At 48.9% G+C, this 19,523-nt stretch overlaps 1 protein-coding gene across 2 annotated transcripts in view; it reads right to left on the bottom strand.

The window, feature by feature from the left end:
- The window catches only part of TNFRSF14 (TNF receptor superfamily member 14), a 382,534-nt gene that overhangs the window by 259,061 nt on the left and 103,950 nt on the right, over positions 1–19,523 (bottom strand). For both annotated transcript variants that reach the window (XR_010188639.1, XM_063943094.1), the window contains exon 4: positions 3,585–3,737. Coding sequence is in view for 1 of the 2 variants with exons in the window: in XM_063943094.1 (XP_063799164.1) it covers positions 3,585–3,737 (153 nt within the window). In the remaining variant the exon portion in view is untranslated. The remainder of the gene's footprint in view (positions 1–3,584; positions 3,738–19,523) is intronic.

The following is a 19,523-nucleotide window of genomic DNA, read 5'->3' as shown; positions in this document are numbered from 1 at the left end:
TGGTGGCATCTGCTTCTACATCAACGACGGATGGTGCACCAATGTCACGATCATAGGCAAAACATGCAGCCCTCACCTGGAGATGCTGAGTATCAACTGCAACCCCTTCTATTCCCACCGGGAATTTGCCTCAATTGTCCTTGTGGGAGTGTACATCCCCCCCCTCGCCTGCGCGAACGAAGCTTTGCACCACCTGGCCATATGTATATCCGACATAGAACAAAAACACCCAGACTCTCTGCTTATAGTACTGGGTGATTTCAACAGAACTAACCTGAGCAAGAAGCTACCTAAGTACAAACAACAAGTCACGTGTCCCACTAGGGAAGGGCGCACCCTTGATCACTGCTACACTACCCTCAAGTCTGCCTTCCGGTCTATCCCGCGTGCTGCACTCGGCCTATCTGACCACTGCCTCGTCCACCTACTCCCTACCTATACACAGAAGCTGAGAGCAGTTAAGCCTGTCGTTAAGACTGTCAAGAAATGGACCAATGAGGCCAAGATGAAGCTCCAGGCCTGCTTTGACTGCACGGAATGGGGGGTCTTTGAAGCCTCGGCAACCGACCTGAATGACTTGACAGACACTGTCACATCCTACATCAGCTACTGTGAGGACATGTGTGTACCTACCAAGACTTACCGCATTTACAACAACAACAAGCCCTGGTTCAATGCCCAGCTCAGGCAACTTCGTCGAGCCAAAGAGGAGGCCTATAGCAGCGGTGACAGAGCACTATACAACCGTACTAGGAACTCTCTGACTAAAGGAATCAGGCTAGCAAAAAAGTGGTTCTCGGACAAGCTGACAAACGATCTCTCCACCAATGACCCTGTATCTGTATGGAAAGGAATGCAATCCATAACCAACTATAGGAAAACATCAAAGTCCACCGCCATGCACCAAGACCTTGCAGATGAACTGAACCACTTTTATTGCAGGTTCGCAAAAGAAGTCCCCTGCAACCCAAACAATCACCTCTACGATGCCCCGAACACAGACGGCCAACCCCAGGCACTGCAAGTCACCCAAGAAGAGGTGGAGGCATTGTTCAAAAGGACCAAAACCAGGAAAGCTCCGGGTCCTGACGGAGTGTCACCATCTGCCCTAAGAGCATGTGCGGGTCAGCTCGCCCCCATATTCACCAAGATCTTCAATAAATCGCTGGAGCTACAGAAAGTCCCTTCCTGCCTCAAAAGGTCTACTATAGTCCCGGTCCCCAAGAAACCCACTATCACGAACCTGAACGACTACAGGCCGATAGCACTGACGTCTGTGGTCATGAAAACGTTCGAGCGTCTGGTTTTGAATCACCTGAAAACTGTGACTGGCCCCCAACTGGACCCCCTGCAGTTCGCCTATCGCTCGAATCGGTGTGTCGAGGATGCAGTCAACCTGGGCCTGCACTACATTCTACAGCACCTAGACATTCCCGGTACCTACGCGAGGGTCCTGTTTGTCGATTTCAGCTCGGCCTTCAATACAATCGTCCCCAGCATCCTCCACCCCAAATTACTTCGCCTAGGGGTCCCAGAAGCTACCTGTTCCTGGATAATAGACTTCCTGACAGATAGGACACAGGTGGTGAAAGCGGGGGAATTCACCTCTCAAGCGCGGACCATTAGTACAGGGGCCCCTCAGGGCTGTGTCCTCTCACCCCTGCTCTTCTCCCTGTACACAAATGACTGTACCTCAGAGGCGCAATCAGTAAGGATCATCAAATTCGCCGATGACACCACCGTCATCGGCCTCATCAAGGATGGGGACGAATCGGCCTATAGACGGGAAGTAGACCGGCTGGCCCAGTGGTGCATCCACAACAACCTTGACCTCAACCCCCTCAAAACTGTTGAGATGATAGTGGACTTCAGGAAGAAGTCATCTAGTGCACCTCCGCTAACGATTGCTGACAGTGTGGTATCGCTAGTGGACTCCTTCAAGTTTCTAGGGACCACAATCTCCAGGGACCTTAAATGGGGGTCCAACGCTGATGCCACTGTTGGGAAAGCGCAGCAGAGGTTGTTCTTCCTCAGGCAACTAAGGAAGTTCAACATCCCACAGAAGCTCCTGCTCCTCTTCTACTCCGCGATTGTGGAGTCGGTACTGTGCTCCTCGATACTTGTATGGTACAGCTCCGCCAGCGCGAGGGACAGATGCAGGCTCCAAAAGGTGGTCAGAACCGCAGAGAAGATCATCGGGGCCGACCTTCCCTCAGTCCAGGACCTGTACTTGTCCAGAGCTAAAAAGCGGGCAATGAAGATAGTAAAAGACCAGCTACACCCCGGCCACAGCATGTTTAACTTGCTTCCTTCAGGCAGGCGTTACAGGGCTGTCCCCGCCAGATCCACCAGAAGCCTCAAAAGTTTCTTTCCCCAAGCTGTCCGCCTGCTGAACTCCTGAACATTGACTGACTAGACGTACATGTAACTAACTTGTGTCCCTACGGTTTACCTATCTGTGTAACTTTACTTGCCCCACACACACACACACACCTGCTTACCTGTTACCTACTTGGCTGTTGTATAGCAAACCGAAGACAAATTCCTAGTATACGGAAGTATACCTGGCCAATAAAGCTGATTCTGATTCTGATGTCACTGTTGCTGTCTATGAATCCACAAAGTTAATTTCTACAGTGCAAGCCTGTTATCCTACCAGTCCTTCTATCTGCATGATCTAGAGCAGAGCTCAGGTATAGCCATTACTAATTAAGATGTGCTGCATTCATTCCTAACTGACAATTCTACAGATCTCCAGGAGGACTTGAAAACATGAACTGTTGGTAGATCTCGAGGACCGGTTTGGCCAGCCCTGCTCTAGAGAATTATCTTTCCAAGAACAAGGCAACCTGCTAAGTATAAACACCTGGAGTGTCATGGATCATCGGTGCTACAGGAAAGACACAATGGATTAGGGCTGTGGTCTCACTATCCTATTTCTTGTCAGCATCCAGGAAGCTATCATGCCAATATTTCTGCACTATGGAAATGCTTCCATACAGTATTCTAGAAGTTGGCTGCATCATTTTATCAAGACTGAAACAATAAAAACATTTAGTAATGGCTAGCTTGTATATATCACCACTAAGGCATACCTCCCAACATGACCCTCTCCAGGAGGGTCACAATGCTCTGCTTACGGATTTTTCTCTTAATGTATAATTGCCAGCACCTGCATTGAACAGGTTAATGGATAAGAAAGGTGTTTCAGCACAGGTGCTGGCAATCATACATTAAGAGGGAAGTCCAGGAGCAGAGCATTCTGTCCCTCCTGTAGAGGGTCATGTTGGTACAACATATGAACATTTAGTAATGGCTGCAACAAAACAACCTTATCTTAATTCAACTAAACAAATGCATTCCATTGCAGGGCTAACACGTACCTCCCAGCATATAAACATGTGAAACTGTGACAAAATAAGTCCCGGGACAGATCTACCATGACCAGCCAAGAACTATAAAAGCTGTGCAGTTTAAAGCAGATCATTTCCTGGCCTTGCCGCAGTGTCATTTATCCGTGCTGTAATTAGGTTGCACTGCAGTAATTATATATATTAGCATTCAGCTAAAAATGAATTTCTTACCTGGTGCTTTAACAAATTGACCAGGTTCACATCTTGTGTGTTGTTGACATAAATCACATTCAGAGTCCTCTCCTAAACAGAAATAACCAGTGCTGCATTCACATACAGTATCTGAAGTATATGTGCATTTTGTCTTTACCTGTAGTCCAGCACCTGAATATACAAAGAATACATTTTTATTAGCAATCCAAAACATTATTAAAAAAGAAAAGCAGTACCCAATGAGAATCATCACAGATTAAGGGGATCTTATTTTCTAGAAAGTTTGAGCAGTTTTCAAGTATTGTATATGAACATATTTGGGGGCGGTATCCTATTGCCGATACTAATTTTCCTCACGGCAAAACTGGCTTTTTAGCCCAATGGTATTATCGGGTTAACCAATTATAGTCCATTTTTACTGTAAATGCCCCGTTTTTGGGGCAATAACACATGGGATCTGGGATAAGTTCCCAAACCTATGTGTTATCGCAGAAAAACAGGTCTCTAAAGGCTGGTCATAAGTGATTCGGCTTTGCATACCCAAGGCACGCAAAGCATAATCACCGGTGAGTGCCGGCTTGCATGGATAATTGGATAGACCTCGGGAATCCATGTGCTTTGGTAATTTACCATTGATAATAGGATACCACCTATATTATTGAACACTCAAGCATGCAAAATTAGAGTGTGCTTCTTAACTCTTAAGGGGGTACTCACGGAGCGATCGCTGCTTAAAATCTAAGCAATCTGACTAGATTGCTTAGATTTTAAGCAGAGATCACTCTATGTGTGTACCCCTCACAGCGATAGCGATGCACAGCCTAGCGCATCGCTATCGCTGGTGCTAGATTGGCCTGCATGCAGGTCGCTCACTTTACCCGCTGGGTGAAATGAGAGCCCCGCTCCCACTGCACGCTCAGCACACATCGCGCTTTGCTGAGCGGGGGGAGAGATGTGTGCTGAGCGGTTCGCTCAGCACACATCTCTCATTAGATCTCTCATTAGATCTGCTCGTGAATACGGGCCTTTAGCTGTCACTAGCTGTCACTAGTATCTAGCAATTTAGAATTTGTGCATGACAGGTACAATCTGAATGAGCTGCATCCGCGCAAACAACAACAGACTAAGGGGAACATGTACTTAGCAGTGATAAAAGTGGAGGAGAGAGCCAGTGGAGAAGTTGCACATGGCAACCAATCAGCTGCTCTGTATAGTTTTACAGTATGCAAATTATAAATGTTACGTCAATGCTGATTAGTTGCCATGGGCAACTTCTCCACTGGCTCACTTCTCCACTTTTATCACTGCTTAGTACATGTCCCCCTAAGGGCCTTATTCAGGTTTGTTAGCAAACCAAGAAAGTTAGCAAATGGGCAAAACCATGTGCCACTGCAGGTGGGGCAGATGTAACATGTGCAGAGAGTTAGAATTGGGTGGGGTGTGTTCAAACTGAAATCTAAATTGCAGTGTAAAAATAAAACAGCCAGTATGTGCCCTGCACAGAAACAATATAACCCACCCAAATCTAAAGGTGTGTACACACGGTGAGATATTTTCTTTCGATTTTGACTATATAGTCAAAATCGCAAGAAAAGTTAGTGCAAATCACAAGGTGAAAGTCACCTTGCAATCCCGATTCGATCCCGATGCGCGGCCCCGCCAGGTCGGCATCGCAAGAAAAGATAGACTGTGCAGGCAAGTCAATCCTTGCTAGATCGGTGTACTATTTAGTTCATCTCACATGTCAATGACATCTCACATTAGCCAAAATCTCACATAAGCCAAAATCGTAAGCACACATAGTCCATATCTCAAGAAAAGTTAGTCAAAATCTGTCCTATCTGGGCTCCGGGGAGTTCAAGGGAAATCGCAAGTAAAAATCGAACATAGCAAGGATCTCACCGTGTGTACACACCCTTACTCTCTCTACATGTTACATCTGCCCCACCTGCAGTGCAACATAGTTTTGCCCAGTTGCTAACAAACCTGAGTAACCCCCTATATTAGAGGTTCTCAAACACAGTCCTCAAGGTACCCCAACAGTCCAGGTTTTAGGTATATCCATTAGGGTTAGGGTTGGGGGGGGGGGGTCAGGCTGCAGAAAAGGAGGGTTAGGGAGGTATGGGGGAGCTTACTTACCTAATAGCTGTCGGTATACTGAGCTTCGGGATACCGCTGTCAGTATTTTGACTGCCAGCATTCCGATACCATCCTTTCACTAGGGAGAACATTTATATACTGTATGTGGCTGGGGGCTTTGTGCTGAGTGTTCCTACTCATTAACAGAGTTTCATTAAAGTGGTAAGGAAAAGTGAATGCTGTGAGAATTCAATACAGAAGTAAGCACTTCCAAAATGACAGCAGGACTGCTATAATATCAAAGCTGTGATACCATTATTAAAAGGTATAGAACTGAAATTTGGAGAATTGGACATGGAGTTCTATAGTTATATCACACCTTGCAAAATTTAGGCCAGACACAGCACATCATGTCAAGAGCTATTCAGCCATCACCATCTTTTACCATGCTACCTAACCCCGAGACAATGACTACTTTGCTTCAATGGGACATTTTTTTAAAGTACTATAGGAGCAGCACTACAAAGTTTTCATATAAATAAAAAAAAAAGACATTTTTACAATTACACCTTCATTGTCCTACAACATTGCCAGAAACCACTGAACCCCGGGTTTTCTATACCTGTCCTATATTGTCTTGTACTGTAAGTGCTGTTTTCTTGTTTGCTCATTTGATTATGTACTGTGTAATGGGCGCTGCGGATCCCTTGTGGCGCCATATAAATAAAGGATAATAATAATAATAATAATAACAACCCTAGTTACACTTCAGCCATTAACTACTTTTCTTTTGAGAGAGAAATTACAGGTATAGATGATGGAGTGATCTGCCTATATTTTACTTGCCATTTAGCACTGATACCCCGTTCACAGTGCACAAAAAACCCAGTATCGACCCGGTATATTTCCGGGTCGACACGGGTCGCCGTACAGTGTGAACGGGTCACTGCTGAACTCCCAGGTCGCCTGACCCGGTAATTCAACCCGGGAATAAAGAAGGGTTATTCCCAGGTTATTACCGGGTCAGGCGCAGTGTAAACGGGTTACCCGGGTCGATTCAACCAAGGACCCGTTCACAGTATAGGGAGAGGCGGCGCTGGCGATGATCTTATCTCCAGCGCAACCTCCGCACCCGCCCCAGATGCCGCTCTGTCCCCGGCCCCGGATGGCAACCCAACACGGCACATTGCCGGGTCGGGAAGCCACCCTGTTCACACTGCACGGGTCCAATGCCAGATCGCACCCGGGAATGACCCGTTTCCAATTCCTGGGTGCGACCCGGCAATTGCAGTGTGAACAAGGTATGACAGATCCTGTACAACCTGGACCTAAAGGGATCGCATATCAGCTACTGGTAGATTGTGGTTACACTAAATCTATTATTCCTGCCACCTAGTCTTTTCTGCACTAGTCCAAAAATGTCAATTGAGTAATACCACTGCTCCTTCAAAAACCCAGGTCCAACCCGGGTTTCTGGACACTGTTTCAACCCAGCTCAGACCCTGTTTTCACTGCACCTTGGACCCTGGTTATTCCCGGGTCAACCCCGTTTACACTGAACCCGTGTCTGGCCTGTATGTCACTCACAGACACTCCCCTGAGGCGGACCTCTGCTAATACAGCCCATCAGCAGCTTTTAAGCATAACCCAGGTTGGATAACCCAGGTCGCGACATTTACACTGCACTCTTACCAGGGTCAGAACCTGGTATCTAGCAGGGTTGGAATCCTGGCTAAGACAAGCTGGGTTATTTTTCAAGGTCCCTTTTACACCGATACCGCTTTTCATGGCAGCAGCTAGGGGGAGGGCTAGGGGGGCACGTTCACCAGGCGCCGGTATTGAGGGGAAGCCGAGTCCTATGTCCAACTCATACGCGCAGGTTTGTCACCCCCGACCTCCCTGTGCCGCTGTGAGTCACTTCTTGGCCTGCTCCCATGTGTGTACTACATGTGGTGTGTGCACCATGCTGCCATGTGTGAACTACATGTAGTGTGTGCACCCTGCTGCCATGTGTGAACTACATGTAGTGTGTGCACCCTGCTGCCATGTGTGTACTGTATGTAGTGTGTGCACCATGCTGCCATGTGTGAACTACATGTGGTGTGTGCACCATGCTGCCATGTGTGAACTACATGTATTGTGTGCACCATGCTGCCATATGTGTACTGTATGTAGTGTGTGCACCATGCTGCCATGTGTGTACTGTATGTAGTGTGTGCACCATGCTGCCATGTGTGTACTGTATGTAGTGTGTGCACCATGCTGCCATGTGTGTACTGTATGTAGTGTGTGCACCATGCTGCCATGTGTGAACTACATGTAGTGTGTGCACCCTGCTGCCATGTGTGAACTACATGTAGTGTGTGCACCCTGCTGCCATGTGTGAACTACATGTAGGGTGTGCACCCTGCTGCCATGTGTGTACTGTATGTAGTGTGTGCACCATGCTGCCATGTGTGAACTACATGTGGTGTGTGCACCATGCTGCCATGTGTGAACTACATGTATTGTGTGCACCATGCTGCCATGTGTGTACTGTATGTAGTGTGTGCACCATGCTGCCATGTGTGTACTGTATGTAGTGTGTGCACCATGCTGCCATGTGTGTACTGTATGTAGTGTGTGCACCATGCTGCCATGTGTGTACTGTATGTAGTGTGTGCACCATGCTGCCATGTGTGAACTACATGTAGTGTGTGCACCCTGCTGCCATGTGTGAACTACATGTAGTGTGTGCACCCTGCTGCCATGTGTGAACTACATGTGGTGTGTGCACCATGCTGCCATGTGTGTACTGTATGTAGTGTGTGCACCATGCTGCCATGTTTGAACTACATGTAGTGTGTGTACCCTGCTGCCATGTGTGTACTGTATGTAGTGTGTGCACCATGCTGCCATGTGTGTACTGTATGTAGTGTGTGCACCATGCTGCCATGTTTGAACTACATGTAGTGTGTGCACCCTGCTGCCATGTGTGAACTACATGTGGTGTGTGCACCATGCTGCCATGTGTGAACTACATGTAGTGTGTGCACCCTGCTGCCATGTGTGAACTACATGTAGTGTGTGCACCCTGCTGCCATGTGTGAACTACATGTAGTGTGTGCACCCTGCTGCCATGTGTGTACTCTATGTGGTGTGTGCACCATGCTGCATATGTGTACTGTATGTAGCGTGTGCACCCTGCTGCCATGTGTGTACTGTATGTAGTGTGTGCACCATGCTGCCATGTGTGTACTGTATGTAGCGTGTGCACCATGCTGCCATGTGTGTACTGTATGTAGTGTGTGCACCATGCTGCCATGTGTGTACTGTATGTAGTGTGTGCACCATGCTGCCATGTGTGTACTGTATGTAGTGTGTGCACCATGCTGCCATGTGTGTACTGCATGTAGTGTGTGCACCATGCTGCCATGTGTGTACTGTATGTAGTGTGTGCACCATGCTGCCATGTGTGTACTGTATGTAGTGTGTGTACCATGCTGCCATGTGTGTACTGTATATAGTGTGTGCACCATGCTGCCATGTGTGTACTGTATGTTGTATGTGCACCCTGCTGTCATGTGTGTACTGTGGGGGTGAGTCAGATCTGATCACTGGGCTGCTAACTTTGCTGTTCTGCATTCAGATAGTCGCCGCCTCCAGAGGGAGTGTAAATTTGCCATGAAAGTGTGCGATCGCATATGTACGCCGAACTGCAAAAATCCACTGTGTGAAGTCTCTGTGAAGCCCAGGGCTTACTCCTTCTGTGCGATCAAAACAGGCTGATCGGGGCCGGAGTTGAAATCAGACACCCTCCCTGAAAACGCTTGGGAACGCCTGCGTTTTTCCGTACAATCCCAGGTCAGTCACCACCCACAAACGGCCTCTTCCTGTCACCCTGCTGCCATGTGTGTACTAAGGGCCTAATTCAGCATGGGGCAAGTCACCAGCATGCCAGATCCAGCAGCCCCCAACCCCCCCGGACCGCACCTCCCCCCAACGCCGAGTTGACACCCCTTTAACGCCACCGCAATGCCCCCTCCCGCCCCGCGAACGCCTCTGCCTGTAAAGGCATAGGCATTCGTACAAGTGAGATGCTTTAGCATCTCACTGTTGCGCGTGTGCACACTTCATGGAGTTTCAACATGCGAACGCTGCCACAGCAGCGTTCCGTGCTGAATTAGGCCCTATATGTGTGTGCACTCTGCTGCCATGTGTGTACTATATGTAGTGTGTGAAACCTTTAATTTTTATTATGTTTTTTGTGTTTTTTTTGTTTTTGTATTTTATTTATCAAATGGTTAACCCAGAGCCGGCCCTAACCAATATGATGCCCTAGGCAAGATTTTGGCTGGTGCCCCCTAGCACCACTGCTAGTTCCACCTTTGACCCTGCACCCCTTTCCCAGCACCATCACCCCTCATAGCAGTCCAAAAAGGGGTGTGTTTTTTCTGGCAAGGGGCATGCCCACACAATAGTACTCCCAATTCAAATTATGCCTCACAGTAGTGCAACTTTATGCACAATTTATCATGTGATAGTGTCTCTAATTCACATTACATCACACAGTAGTACCACTTTACCTTATATACGTTACTCCTCACAGTAGTGCCCCTCATTCACATAACATCATACTGAATTGCTCCTTATTCACATTACACCACACCATATTGCTCTTTATTTACATTAGACCACACAGTAGTGCCCTTTCTGTACGTTACGCCACACAGTAGCGCACCTTATACACATAATGCCACACATTGGTAATGCATTTATACACATAATACCACACAGTAATGCCCCTTACACATATGACACACATTATTAATGTCCTTATAAACATAATGCGCCTTACACATTATGCCAACCCTTATTAATGTCCTTATACACATAATTTCCCTTACACATATGCCGCACATTGTTAATGCCCTTATGCACATAATGACACACATAATGTCCCTTACACATATGCCACACATTATTTGTGCCCTTATACACATAATGACACACATAGTGCCCCTTACACATATGTTATACATTATTAATGCCCTTATACACATAATGACACATATAGTTCCTGGCGTGAATCAACTGGCAGCTCTGCTAACGTCGGGTGCCTATTTTTTATGGAAATGCATCGTATTTGCATTGCTATGTGGCTAGGATGCAGAAGCAGCTTCTGCTGATTAAAATGATATGCAGCATGCCTATATATTGTGTGCGACTGTGGCTGTATCTGCATACGAAATGCTACACACAGAATATAGGCATGCCGCATATCATTTTGAACAGCAGAAGCTGCTTGTGCCCCTAGGCATACCAGATGCCCTAGGCAATTGCCTAGTTTGCCTATGCTTAGGGCCATCTCTGGTTAACCCAGCAATTTCCCAGGTTATTGCAGCAGTGGAAAAGGGTTATAATAGTAACAGATGGACTCAATTTCCTATTATATAGCCTCTAATGAGGGGTGGAGGTAACAGTCAGCAAATTATGGGGGCAATTCAGACCCAATCACTAGGCAGCGATTTTTGCACTGCTGCGATCAGATAGTCTCCGCCTACAGGGTCAGTGTATTTTAGCTGTGCAAGTGTGTGATCGCAAGTGTAGCAGAGCTGCACAAACAGATTTTGTGCAGTCTCTGCGCAGCCCAGGACTTACTCAGCTGCTGTGATCACATGAGCCTGTGCGGGACCGGAATTGACGCCAGGAACCCTCCCTGCAAACGCTTGGGACACGCCTGCGTTTTTCCAAACATTCCCAGAAAATGGTCAGTTGCCACCCACAAACGCCCTCTTCCTGTCAATCTCCTTGCGATTGCCCGTGCGTTCAGAAATTTCACACCATCCCGTCGCTGACCGGCGATCCCTGTTGCTGCGGTCCGGCGTGCCTGCGCACTGCGGTGCATACGCATGCGCAGTTCAGATCTGATCGCAGGCTGTGAGAAAACGCAGCCTAGCGATCAGGTCTGAATCAGCCCCTATACCTCTTTAAAGACATAGAGCAAAAACACAGGTTTTTGCTATGTGTGAACAGACATGACCCAGGTCGAAGTCCCGGGTCCACGACCCTGCACTCTACCTGGGTTTTTCCCGGGTGCGAGCTGGGTCGCCTGCAGTGTGACCGTTTTTAGACCCAGGTTGGAAGAAATGTGTCTAATTGGCTGTTTGGCTAACGGATATAACATAACCCAGCTAAGTTTAGACTATTATACCCCTTTCAGACAGCCTGAGGCGGGTCACACATGGGAGCCTGACACAGGAGCTACCAGTGTGCGACCAGCCTCAGACGCCCCGCGGCCGCTGACTGCAACCCGGCACGTTGCCAGGTTGGTGACGTCAGCGGTGACATGGCAGGGGCGACGCTTGGAGATCACATGATCTCCAAGTGCTGCTCGTACACACACACAGTGAACGGGAAACGGGTCACATCGACCCAGCTCCCATTCACACCGTTCAACCTTGCTCACGACCAGGGTTGAAATAACGGCTCGCTCGACCCGGTATTTCAACCCATGCACCTTTCAGACCGCACATGAACACAGGTTGTGCACGCTCATGTGCCAATATCCCGTGTTCATAGGTGGCGGTCTGAAAGGGGTATTACACAGCAGACTATGCAAATGCTGTATACTTAAAGGAGTTCACACACGAGAAGGACAGGTCTGAAACTGTGGAATGGTAATACTGACTGATAGGTGGGTGTGGAAGGGGGAATGTGAGTGCAAGCACATTAGTAAGAAAATAATAAAAAAGAATTACCTAGGTAAGTAGCACAGCTTTAAATCAAACAGGAGATTTATGGTAAGAACTTACCCTTATTAAATTTCTTTCTGTGAGGTACACTGGATTCCACAGGTAATAACATCGGGGGGTAGAGAGGAATCTTGATCCGGAGGCACCAACAGCTAAAGCTTTGACCTTCTTCCCAGGATGCATAGCGCCTCCTCCTCTATAACCCCACCTCCGTGCAGAGGAGCTCAGTTTGTTAACCAGTCCAATGCAGTAGCAGGTAAGAGAGACAACAGTTAGTAGCCACAGACATCACATTCTCACGACAGGAGAAGGTATCAGCTGCTAACGCCATACAAACCCAACTAAGACAAGTGCGTCAGGGTGGGCGCCCTGTGGAATCCAGTGTACCCCGCAGAAAGAGATTTAACAACGGTAAGTTCTTACCATAAATCTCCTTTTCTGCAGCGGGGTACACTGTATTCCACAGGGAATAACATCAGGGATGTCCTAAAGCAGTTCCTCGTGGGAGGGGACGCACTGCAGCGGGCACAAGAACCCAGCGTCCAAATGAAGCATCCTGGGAGGCGGAAGTATCGAAGGCATAGAACCCTATGAACGTGTTCACTGAGCACCACGTAGACGCCTTGCACAACTGTTCCAGGGTCGCACCACGGCGGGCCGCCCAAGAGGGTCCAAAAGACCGAGTAGAATGGGCTCTGATAGTAGCAGGAGCTGGAAGGCCAGCCTGTACATAAGCTTCTGCAATCACCATTCTAATCCATCTGGCCAGGGTCTGCTTATTTGCAGGCCAGCCACGTTTGTGAAAACCAAACAGTACAAAGAAAGAATCAGACTTCCGAATGGAGGCAGTTCTCTTCACATAGATACGGAGAGCCTGTACCACATCCAAAGACCGCTCATTGGAAGACAGATCAGAGGGTAAAGGCCAGAACCATAATCTCTTGGTTAAGGTGGAACGAAGACACCACCTTAGGAAGATAACCAGGGCTCGTTCGAAGAACTGCCCGGTCACAGTGCAAAATAAGAAAGGGAGACCTACAGGACAAGGCACCCAAGTCTAGCCGAAGCAATAGCTAGCAAAAACAAGACCTTAAGTGTAAGCCACTTGAGGTCCACAGTCTTAAGAGGTTCAAACGGAGCCTCTTGTAGGGCATTCAGCACAACCGACAAATCCCAAGGAGACACAGGAGGCACGTAGGGAAGTTGAATCCGTAGAACACCCAGAGTGAACGTGTGAACATCAGGAAGAGTCGCAATGTTTCTCTGAAACCACACCAATAAGGCAGAAACATGCACCTTGAGGGAGGCCAGACGAAGGACTCGTTGCAGAAAGGCCAAAAGATTGTCAGTACTGAACTTGAACGCATTGCAATTCCTATCGGCAAACCAGGTGAAATAGGAATTCCAGATCCTATAATAAATCCGAGCAGAAGCCGGTTTACGGGCCTTCAACATTGTTTGAATAAACACCTCAGAAAAACCTTTGTCCCCCAGGACGGAAGCTTCAAGAGCCACGCCGTCAAAGCCAGTCAGGCCAAGTCCTGGTAGACACAGGGGCCCTGAATGAGGAGGTCTGGGCGCATGTGGAAGTAGAAGAGGACGCTCTATCGAGAGACCCTGGAGGTCTGAGAACCAATGCCGTCTGGGCCACGCAGGAGCGATCAGAAGTAGGATTCCTCCTTCTTGCTTGAATTTCCTTATTATCCTGGGCAGGAGTGACACCGGCGGGAACACGTACGGCAGCCGAAAGTTCCATGGAATTGCCAGTGCGTCCACGAACGCTGCTTGAAGATCCCTTGTCCTTGCTCCGAAGACCGGAACCTTGTTGTTGTGTCGAGACGCCATCAGGTCTACATCTGGGTGGCCCCACTGGTCCACTAGGAGTTGAAATACTTCTGGATGAAGGCTCCACTCTCTGGCGTGTACGTCCTGACGACTGAGGAAGTCCGCTTCCCAGTTGAGGACTCCCGGCATGAACACTGCCAATATGGCTGGCAGATGGCGTTCCGCCCATTGATGATTTATGCACGCCACCGCGATGTCTGACTGTACCTGAACAGGCCTGTTGTGTACCGGAGGCAGGGCAAGTGTCAGCGCATTGAACACCACCCGCAGTTCCAGATACTCCTCCCAGGTCCAACGACCCTGGAGACAGTGCTGCTCCAAAACCGCTCCCCAACCCCTCAGACTGGCGTCCGTCGTCAGAAGGACCCAGTTGGAGATCCAGAAGGGACGGCCCCTGCTCAGTTGCTGGTCCTGGAGCCACCAGGTCAGTGACAGACGGACCTCCGGAGACAAAGAGATCATTTGAGAACTGATCCGGTAAGGCAGGCCGTCCCGCTTGGCAAGAACCAGTTTCTGTAGAGAACGGGAATGAAATTAAGCATACTCTACCATGTCGAAAGCCGAAACCACCATGCCCAGTACTTGAGTGCATCGACACTCATGGACGAGATAGGAAGCATCGTATTCTGTCCTGAAGGTTCAGGACTTTCTCCTGGGACAAATACAACCGCTGATTGTAAGTATCCAACACAGCTCCCCGGTGCAACATTCTCTGAGCAGGGACCAGGGATGATTTCTTCCTCTTAATGAGCCACCCGTGGGCTTGCAGAAACTGGACCGTCAGTTCCAGATGACGGAGGAGAACTTCTGACGAGCTGGCCAGGATCAGCAAGTTGTCCAGATATGGCAGGATTCTGATACCCTGACGGCGTAGTACAGCCATCATCACCGCCATGACTTTGGTGAAGATTCACGGAGCTGTCACCAGTCCAAAGGGCAAGGCCCGGAATTGATAATGAAGGTTGCCAATAGCAAACTGCAGGTATTGCTGGTGCGACATGGCAATAGGAATATGCAGGTAAGCATCCTGTATATCCAGGGATACCATATAATCCCCTGGCTCCAAAGACAGAACAATAGAGCGGAGAGTCTCCATACGGAATTTGGATACCCGCACCAATTTGTTAAAAGACTTGAGGTTTAGAATGGGCCGCGAGGACCCATTCGGCTTCGGGACTAGGAACAGCGTGGAATAGTACCCTCTGCCCTTCTGAGACAGGGGCATCGGTACTACCATTCCTGTGTTCAGGAGGGATCGTACCACCACTTGCAGAGCGTTTGCCTTTGTCAGATCTGAAGGGATGTCTGTTGAGCAAAACCGACGAGTGGGACGTTTCTTGAAGGAGATGGCGTACCCTTGAGTGACGACTTGCCGTACCCAGGCGTCCGAAGTCGTCTTTAACCATGCCTGAGCAAACCCTAGAAGTCAGCCTCCCACTCTGAGGTCCCCCAGAGGGAGGCCCGCCCCGTCATGCAGATTTTGAAGCGGGCTGACAGGCGGCCCAGGCTCATTTCGGCATGGGCTTACCGGGCTTGGAAGTGCGAGACTGTTTCGAGTACACCTGACCCTTTGCTTTCCCTGGAGGCCTGTAGGGACGAAAGGAAGTACTTTTAGCCTTAGACGTTGAAGGAGCAGTACTAGGTAGACATGCAGTCTTAGTAGAGGCCAGGTCAGCAACAATTTTGTTGAGATCTTCCCCACACAAAATGTTTCCCTTAAACGGGAGAACCTCCAGAGTTTTCTTAGAGTCCATGTCCACAGACCAGGACCGTAACCAGAGAATCCGACAAGCCAGAATGGACGTAGTAGCCGCTTTGGCCGCCAGGACACCAGCATCGGAGACTGCCTCCTGAATTTATTGAGAAGTCGTAACAATATAGGAGAGGCATTGTTTCGCATTGTCAGGAAAGTTGGACGGTAGTTCCTCCTCCAACTCCTGAACCCAGGCCGTAATGACCTTGGCAGCCCATGAGGCCGCAATAGTGGGTCTATGCACTGCTCCTGCCAGAGTATAAATAGACTTCAAGCAGCCCTCAACACGTTTATTCCTTCAGAGAAGTCACGGTAGGGACCAGCAGAGCAGAGAATACCACCATCCGTGCGACATGAGAGTCCACTGGAGGCGGTGTTTCCCAATTTTTAGTCAGCTGCAGAGAGAGGTTAGCGAGCAAGCATCTTCTTATGAGGTGTAAACTTTTTCCCTGGATTTTCCCTGGATTCCTGACGTATGTCCACTAGGTGGTCAGAATGAGGTAAAACCAGTCTGGTCACCCTCTGACGCTTGAACCTATCAGGTTTCTTAGAAGCATCCTGAGGATCGGTATCGTCAGTGACCTGAAGAATAAGCCTGATGGCCTCCAGGAGATCAGGCACATCCACTTGAGAAACCAATTCCCCATCAGAAACATCTGTATCAGTGTCTGCGGGATCAGTATATGCGCTGTCTTCGTCAGAAGATGTATTCGGCGCAGGAGTGGATTGAGAGGAAACAAGGGCCCGCTGAGAGGGCCCTTTGGCCTTAGGCGGGCAAGGGTCAGTTTTCTGTTTTGCCATAGTCTGCTGAAATTGCTGTAACTGAGAGGACAGAGCATCTGCCCACGGTGGGTTAACAAGAGGGACAAAATGTGGCTGCAGAGGCACAGGTGGTCCCACAGAGGGCGTGCTATTAGCCGCCAGCTTACTCAGCAAGGCAGAGAAAGTAGCCCAAGGTGGGTCCTGATGGGCCCCCGTTGCTACAATCTGACTGGGGGTAAGGAACCCCCAGCACTGGACCCCTCGGCTGCAATATTATCCTCTAATGGGTCTGTGACGTCAGCACTGCGGGATCGGTCCCCGAACAGTCACCCTGCGTAGACGATATGATGTGGAGGCTATACCCAGAGCAACACAGTACAAGAAATGCAGAAAGAAATACCCAACAAGATTCCCTGTGCAATGAAAAACACAAACAGAGGATCCAAGGGGTATGCGGTGACTGAAACACACAGGGGAAAAAACTATGGCCCTCATTCCGAGTTGTTCGCTCGCAAGCTGCTTTTAGCAGCATTGCACACGCTAAGCCGCCGCCTACTGGGAGTGAATCTTAGCTTAGCAAAATTGCGAACGAAAGATTCTCAAAATTGCGAATAGAAATTTCTAATCAGTTTCTGAGTAGCTCGACACTTACTCTGCCACTGCGATCAGTTCAGTCAGTTTCGTTCCTGGTTTGACGTCACAAACACACCCAGCGTTCGCCCAGACACTTCCCCGTTTCTCCAGCCACTCCTGCGTTTTTCCAAGAAACGGCAGCGTTTTTTCACACACACCCATAAAACGGCCAGTTTCCTCCCAGAAACACCCACTTCCTGTCAATCACACTACGATCACCAGAACGAAGAAAACACCTCGTAATGCCGTGAGTAAAATACCAAACTTCTTAGCAAATTTACTTGGCGCAGTCGCAGTGCGAACATTGCGCATGCGCAGTTTGCGGAAAATCGCTGCGATGCGATGAAAAAGAACGAGCGAACAACTCGGAATGAGGGCCTATGTCAGTATATCCTGTGAAACGCCTATATTACACTAAAAACCCTAACACACTTAGGGGGTCATTCCGAGTTGATCGCTCGCTAGCTGTTTTTAGCAGCCGTGCAAACGCTATGCCACCGCCCACTGGGGAGTGTATTTTAGCTTAGCAGAAGTGCGAACGCATGTGCAGCCGAGCTCTCCAAAAACAGTTTGTGCAGTTTCTGAGTAGCTCTGAACCTACTCAGCGCTTGCGATCACTTCAGCCTATTCGTGTCCCGATTTGACGTCATACATCCGCCCAGCGAACGCCCAGCCACGCCTGTTTTCCAGACACGCCTGCGTTTTTGCAAACACTCCCTGAAAACTGCCAATTTACACGCAGTCAATTTACATGCAGTAACGCCCCCTTCCTGTCAATCTTCTTGTGGCCACCAGTGCGAAGGAAAACTTCGCTAGAACCTGAGCACAACCACAAAGGACTTTGTACCCGTACGTCGCGCGTGCGCATTGCGGGGCATACGCATAAATGCCGTTTTTTTCACCTGATAGCTGCGCTGCAGAAATCGGCAGCGAGCGATCAACTCGGAATGACCCCCATAGACCCCCAGGGTATAGAATATAGGGATAGCAGTAGGAGTGGGATACACGGAATAGATATATCACACAGCAGTCACATGTACAATGCAGAGATAATGACAAGCAATTAACTGCATTGGACTAGCAATACTAAGTAATAACCAGTAAAGCTATCTATGTCTAGAGATATAACAATGCACAGTAAAGACTGGATGTATATCACAGGGGAACGTGTACAAAATAACCCTGACACAATGCACTATTTCTTAACTAACATTGCCAAAATGCATGTAGAATACTTAAGTGTCCTGTAAATGCACAGCGCTGAAGAACAGGCGGCTTTACAGAGGAGGATTTGCCCATGCAGTCCCAGAACAGCTTCAGCATGTATTTATGGTGCCAAGCTGCAGCAGGGAGTGAGGGAGAGTGTATGCAGCTCCAGGGTGGGAACACTTATGTAAAATGGCGCCCGGAGCTGGGGGAGGTGCTACAGGCCGGAGCACATTCCCCTTGCTGGGCTTCCACCACCAGGTACTGCGGGCCGCATAAAGCGGGTTTATACCCAACCTGTGCCCTGCCCTGGTGATCTAGTTGGGTCCCTGTACTAACACAGTGTCTACGGACCGCGCCGGATCGCGGTTTGCAGCGGGTCCCTCCTGGAGGACCCTCTTACCTCCTCCCTGTACGCGGCCATGCGATCCTGGAGAGCTGCGACAAAGTGTGTGTGTGCCTGACAGAGACCGGAACCTCTGCCGCAAGTACCCGGCGCCGCTGGGGGAGGTGATGGAGCAGCAGCTAGCAATGTCAAACTGACATCCAACACTGGCTGCTACCCTTAAAGTCTTCTTTCTTCAAAGAAAAAGCTCTTTTCAGGGCTGCCAGGAGGAGCCCTGCTGTTGAGATGCCTGCTAGTGCAGACACCAACTACAAACTGAGCTCCTGTGCACGGAGGCGGGATTATACAGGAGGCGGCGCTATGCATCCCGGGAAGGTCAAATCTTTAGCTGTTGGTGCCTCTGGATCAAGATCCTACTCTACACCCCGATGTTATTCCTTGTGGAATACAGTGTACCCCGCTGCAGAAATGTATTTATATAGGAAATAAAACCACAAATTTATCATTAACAAATATCAAAGGCTGAATGATATACATGAATGGTCCCCTTTAAATACACACCAAATTCCAAGGCAGACCTGGGTTCAATGTGAACGCAT

The sequence above is a fragment of the Pseudophryne corroboree genome, chromosome 10 (genome assembly GCF_028390025.1).
Source record: "Pseudophryne corroboree isolate aPseCor3 chromosome 10, aPseCor3.hap2, whole genome shotgun sequence".
Lineage (NCBI taxonomy): Eukaryota > Metazoa > Chordata > Amphibia > Anura > Myobatrachidae > Pseudophryne > Pseudophryne corroboree.
This window is presented reverse-complemented; position numbering and strand designations above follow the sequence as displayed.